The sequence below is a fragment of the Nerophis lumbriciformis genome, linkage group LG18 (genome assembly GCF_033978685.3).
Source record: "Nerophis lumbriciformis linkage group LG18, RoL_Nlum_v2.1, whole genome shotgun sequence".
Lineage (NCBI taxonomy): Eukaryota > Metazoa > Chordata > Actinopteri > Syngnathiformes > Syngnathidae > Nerophis > Nerophis lumbriciformis.
Window position 1 is genome coordinate 37,306,501 of NC_084565.2, and position 6,000 is coordinate 37,312,500.

The 6,000-nt window shown below is 38.9% G+C and overlaps 1 protein-coding gene across 4 annotated transcripts in view; it reads left to right on the plus strand.

Annotated features, from left to right (window-relative positions):
* The window catches only part of LOC133617908 (importin-13), a 138,129-nt gene that overhangs the window by 126,398 nt on the left and 5,731 nt on the right, over positions 1–6,000 (plus strand). For all 4 annotated transcript variants that reach the window (XM_061978287.2, XM_061978286.2, XM_061978285.2 and 1 more), the window contains exons 19-21: positions 425–491; positions 5,863–5,921; positions 5,995–6,000. The exon at positions 5,995–6,000 is cut by the window's right edge and continues 84 nt beyond it. In XM_061978287.2, coding sequence (XP_061834271.1) covers positions 425–491; positions 5,863–5,921; positions 5,995–6,000 — 132 coding nt within the window. The remainder of the gene's footprint in view (positions 1–424; positions 492–5,862; positions 5,922–5,994) is intronic.

The following is a 6,000-nucleotide window of genomic DNA, read 5'->3' on the forward strand; positions in this document are numbered from 1 at the left end:
CTCCTCTCCTCCATCCTGACTGAGTTTATTATTATGAGATGAGTTGTGTTTCTCTTTATCTGCACATGTTGATGACCTGCACACTTCTGTTGCATATTCAGTCCAATCAACCAAAAACACAGACAAGTAGTGTTTGAAGTGGCAAAAGCCCACCATAATGCCACCATTGCCTTTATTTGACTTAAGTTTCCAATGATTTCAGACTTTGATTTTGTTGCAATTTCTTTGTCTTACCCGCTGAGTTCTGCATTGAAGGATCTCTCTTATGAGTTTGGATAGTCCAGCACCGTAGCCTGGTAGGCAGATCTGCTGCTCTCAGACCTGACTACCAGGCTAAGCGGGTGTTTAAAAAGCAGTACTCTAAAGGAGCTCATCAAGCGAATGCAACCGACAAACCCATATAACGCCTTTGTCTGCCTCTTAGGCCCTCAAACGGAAGCCTGATTTGTACTTGTCTGAGAGTCTTGACGTGAAAGCGGTCTTCCACTGCGGTAAGTTTGCACCTAACGAGCCACCTTTGCATACTTGCCAACCCTCCCGAATTTTCCGGGAGACTCCCGAAATTCAGCGCCTCTCCCGAAAACCTCCCGGGACAAATATTCTCCCGAAAATCTCCCGATTTTCAGCCGGAGCTGGAGGGGGCGTGGCTTCCAGCTCCATGCGGACCTGAGTGAGGACAGCCTTTTTTCATGACGGGAGGACAACAGGGTGACAAGAACTAAATCATCCAGACTAGAGATAAATTGTATTATTATGTTTATCTTACCTAAAAATAAATATTTTTATTTTATTATTTATTAATTAAAAACAAAAAAAACAACTAAATACAGTTTTACTATATTTTGCTAAAAACATCAAAATTAATTGTATTTTTATTTGTATTTTTTCGTGACTCCTTATTACATCCAGCCATAGAATTATACATTAAAATAAACATATTTGAAATAATTGATTTTAAATTATCATAATAATTCATTTAAAATGACCATATTTAATTATTAAAATAATTGCTTGTTTATCAACAACTTTAGCATTTTATTCAATACATTTTGAAACTCTCAGAAGCCAAGTTATGTTATATTCCTTAATATTTATTTATGCAAGTTTGAAGTATCAATTATCTAAACACAGTTTGTTTGCATATTTTCAGGATGTAGATATATATATATATATATATATATATATATATATATATATATATATATATATATATATATATATCCATCCATCCATTTTCTACCGCTTATACCGCTTATTCCCTTTGGGTATATATATATATATATATATATATATATATATATATATATATATATATATATATATATATATATATATATATATATATATATGAAATACTTGACTTGGTGAACTCTAGCTGTCAATATACTCCCCCCCCCTCTTAACCACGCCCCCAACCACGCCCCACCCCTGACCACGCCCCCACCCCCCACCTCCCGAAATCGGAGGTCTCAAGGTTGGCAAGTATGCACCTTTGTGCCAGACGGCGCTGTTCAGTTCAGCTGTATTTTTGTCTCCATCTTGAGATGGCGATAACCACGTGATAAAGAAGCAACACCGTATGTCCTGCCAATGAATTGTGTGATTGCCACAATGTAAACAGAGAACCAAAATGGAGGGCGTCCAACATTTGCTGTAGATGTCTAATAATACATGTGTTTTTACCACATATATAGGAGTGTACAGTGGTGCCTTGTTTGTCATTGCCTCAGTGAGTGTATGGCACAATCACTAGCTGTATTGAAACTGCACTGATACGGAGTTGGTCTTTCATAATGGTCATCTGCAGTTTTGTGTACGTCTTTCGTGTGGAATAGAAAAATGATTCAACATAAAAATCAATTTTCCCCGTTTTTTGGTTTGATGATAAAAAAAACGGAAAATGTTTTATTTGCAGACGACACAACTGCTTTCTGTTCAGGAAAGAACACACAGAAGATAATACAAATAATAACAGAAGAAATGAACAAATTAAAAAAATGGTTTGACAAAAACAGACTATTTTTGAATCTCAGTAAAACTAAAATAATGCTATTTGGTAACAGTAGAAAAGAGCATCTTACACGAATACAAATAGACGGAGTAGACATAGAAAGGGTAAAAGAAACCAGATTTTTGGGAGTATTAATAGATGATCAAATGAACTGGAAATCTCATATACAAAACATACAGCATAAGGTGGCAAAAAACATTTCAATAATGAATGAAGCAAAATACGTCCTAGGCCAAAAATCACTTCATATTCTCTACTGCTCGCTAGTGTTACCATATCTGAGTTATTGTGTAGAAATATGGGGAAATAACTGCAAATGTGCGCTACATTCGTTAACCGTGTTAAAAAAAAGATCAATTAGACTGATACATAATGTTGGATATAGAGAACATAGAAACCCTTTATTTATTGAGTCAAAAATATTAAAAGTTTGATGATTTGGTCAAATTGCAAACAGCTCAAATGATGTACAAAGCAAACTATAATCTGCTACCAAAGAATGTACAACAATTCTTCTCAACTAAAGAGGAGAAATATAACCTTAGAGGAAAATCTAATTTAAAACATCTGTATATACGTACAACACTTAGAACCTTTAGCATATCAGTATGTGGAATTAAATTATGCAATGGATTAAGTAGTGAAGTTAAACATTGTACTGATATGATCCAGTTTAAGAGCTTGTTCACTTTGTGTGCTTACAAAGTACAAAGAAGAAGAATGATGAGAATTACTTCCAACCTTATTGAAAATGAGATATTCTTCATCTCAGTATGTTAATAATGACTGAATTAATTAATTACATATTACAAAACTTTTGTATATACTAATTCACAGATGTCATTCTATTATAAAAAGGTCAGTAAATGATTCTATATATTTGTAAACGCTTTGAAGTGGGAAAGGGGTAGGATTAAATAAGCTTTGCTTCTTCCTACTCCTTTTCGGACATGATGTAAAGTGAATGATATGAAATTGTGTGATGTATTATGCTGTAAGTGTGTTCATGTTCGAAATCAACTAAAGAAAGAAAGAAAGAAAGAAAGTAAATCGTTAACCATTATCCGAATTTATTAACTCTTCTTGCTATTCCTCATTCAATGTTTGGACGTACGGGTGGATTGCACATGCGCAGTGTCTCTTTTCAGTATCCTCGTCTGTGAGGAAGAAGGGTGTCGTTCCCTTCTGTTTTTTTTAATGTCCAAAGACATGGAAAGTGACACATTTTGTTGGTTCTCTATAAAGTAGGCAAACGGGTCCGTGTACCTTCCGTTCATTCTATTTTGAATTCTTAAATGCAAATCAAAAAACAAACTTTGGGCCATTTTTTTTATTTTTTTATTTCTGAAACAAAAGTTGGACAACTATTTAATGACACTTTTTTCAAACGACAATAGGACGCCTGCTGAACAAAGACGTTAGCGTTATGCATGCTAAACGCAAAGGAAAAGCTAAAATACTGCTTCCGGTTCAATTTGTCATCACACAGATAACCACGCATTTTTGCATTTTGGATGAACATATATTAGATTTTTGTGTTTATCTGGAAAAATAAAAATCCATAAAAGGAAAACAGCACAAAATCCAATTTTCTGGGAATATTGGAATGAAAATCAACCCTTTTTTGTTTGTTTGAAAAGCTGCCATATATAATAAAAATCAAAAAAACAGCCCTAATTTTGTTTTGGAAATAGAATAAACGGACGGTACACGAACTGTGTACGTCGTTCTTGGTCCGTCCGTGTACCTTCCGTTCATTCTATTTCCAATTTTTTAACGCAAATGGGAAAAAATGCTATTATTCACACATAAACATCTGCACTCTGGCTGCAGTGTTTTCCAATAATCTGCCCAAAGTTTGGACAACATGGTCACTCGGGCTGTGAATCTTTGGGTGTCCCACGATTCGATTCAATATCGATTTATTTTCAATTCAACACGATTCTGAATAGGGTCCTTGAGGGTGCATGGGAGTTTGCCCAACCAGTCTACATGTGTTTTGTGGACTTGGAGAAGGCATTCGACCGTGTCCCTCGGGAAGTCCTGTGGGGAGTGCTCAGAGAGTATGGGGTATCGGACTGTCTGATTGTGGCAGTCCGCTCCCTGTATGATCAGTGCCAGAGCTTGGTCCGCATTGCCGGTAGTAAGTCGGACACGTTTCCAGTGAGGGTTGGACTCCGCCAAGGCTGCCCTTTGTCACCGATTCTGTTCATAACTTTTATGGACAGAATTTCTAGGCGCAGTCAAGGCGTTGAGGGGATCTGGTTTGGTGGCTGCAGGATTAGGTCTCTGCTTTTTGCAGATGATGTGGTCCTGATGGCTTCATCTGGCCAGGATCTTCAGCTCTCACTGGATCGGTTCGCAGCTGAGTGTGAAGCGACTGGGATGAGAATCAGCACCTCCAAGTCCGAGTCCATGGTTCTCGCCCGGAAAAGGGTGGAGTGCCATCTCCGGGTTGGGGAGGAGATCTTGCCCCAAGTGGAGGAGTTCAAGTACCTCGGAGTCTTGTTCACGAGTGAGGGAAGAGTGAATCGTGAGATCGACAGGCGGATCGGTGCGGCGTCTTCAGTAATGCGGACGCTGTATCGGTCCGTTTTGGTGAAGAAGGAGCTGAGCCGGAAGGCAAAACTCTCTATTTACCGGTCGATCTACGTTCCCATCCTCACCTATGGTCATGAGCTTTGGGTTATGACCGAAAGGACAAGATCACGGGTACAAGCGGCCGAAATGAGTTTCCTCCGCCGGGTAGCGGGGCTCTCCCTTAGAGATAGGGTGAGAAGCTCTGCCATCCGGGAGGAGCTCAAAGTAAAGCCGCTGCTTCTCCACATCGAGAGGAGCCAGATGAGGTGGTTCGGGCATCTGGTCAGGATGCCACCCGAACGCCTCCCTAGGGAGGTGTTTAGGGCACGTCCGACCGGTAGGAGGCCGCGGGGAAGACCCAGGACACGTTGGGAAGACTATGTCTCCCGGCTGGCCTGGGAACGCCTCGGGGTCCCCCGGGAGGAGCTGGATGAAGTGGCTGGGGAGAGGGAAGTCTGGGCTTCCCTGCTTAGACTGCTGCCCCCGCGACCCGACCTCGGATAAGCGGAAGAAGATGGATGGATGGATGGACGATTCTGAATTCAAAAACGATTTTTTTTCCCGATTCAAAAGGATTGTCTATTCATTCAATACATAGGATTTCAGCAGGATCTACCCCAGTCTGCTGACATGCAAGCAGAGTAGTAGATTTTTGTAAAAAGCTTTTATAATTGTAAAGGACAATGTTTTATCAACTGATTGCAATAATGTAAATTTGTTTGAACTATTAAATGAACCAAAAATATGACTTATTTTATCTTTGTGAAAATATTGGACACAGTGTGTTGTCAAGCTTATGAGATGCGATGCAAGTGTAAGCCACTGTGACACTATTGTTCTTTTTCTTTCTTTTATAAATGTCTAATGATAATGTCAATGAGGGATTTTTAATCACTGCTATGTTGAAATTGTAACTAATATTGATACTGTTGTTGATAATATTCATTTTTGTTTCACTACTTTTGGATTGTGTCTGTGTCTCCTCTCAATTGCTCTGTTTATTGCAGTTCTGAGTGTTGCTGGGTTGGGTTTGCTTTTGGAATTGGATTGCATTGTTATGGTATTGCTGTGTATTGTTCTGTTGGATTGATTAATCTAAAAAAATAAATAAATAAATAAACAAATTTAAAAATAATAATACAACATTTTAAAAATAGATTTAAAAAAAATGAGAATTGATTCTGAATCGCACAACGTGAGAATCCCCACACCCCTAATGGTCACTGTTCAATACTGACTCCCTCTTGCTTGTCTTTGTCCCCCACTAACAGGCGTCCTATCGCTGAAATTTCCAGAGGCTCCGACCGTCAAGTCGACGTGTCTGTTCTTTGTGAGTGCACACCTTGCAAGCGTGTACATGCGTAGAAATGAATGCCGTTGCTGATTGCGTGTCTGTGCTTCAGACTGAG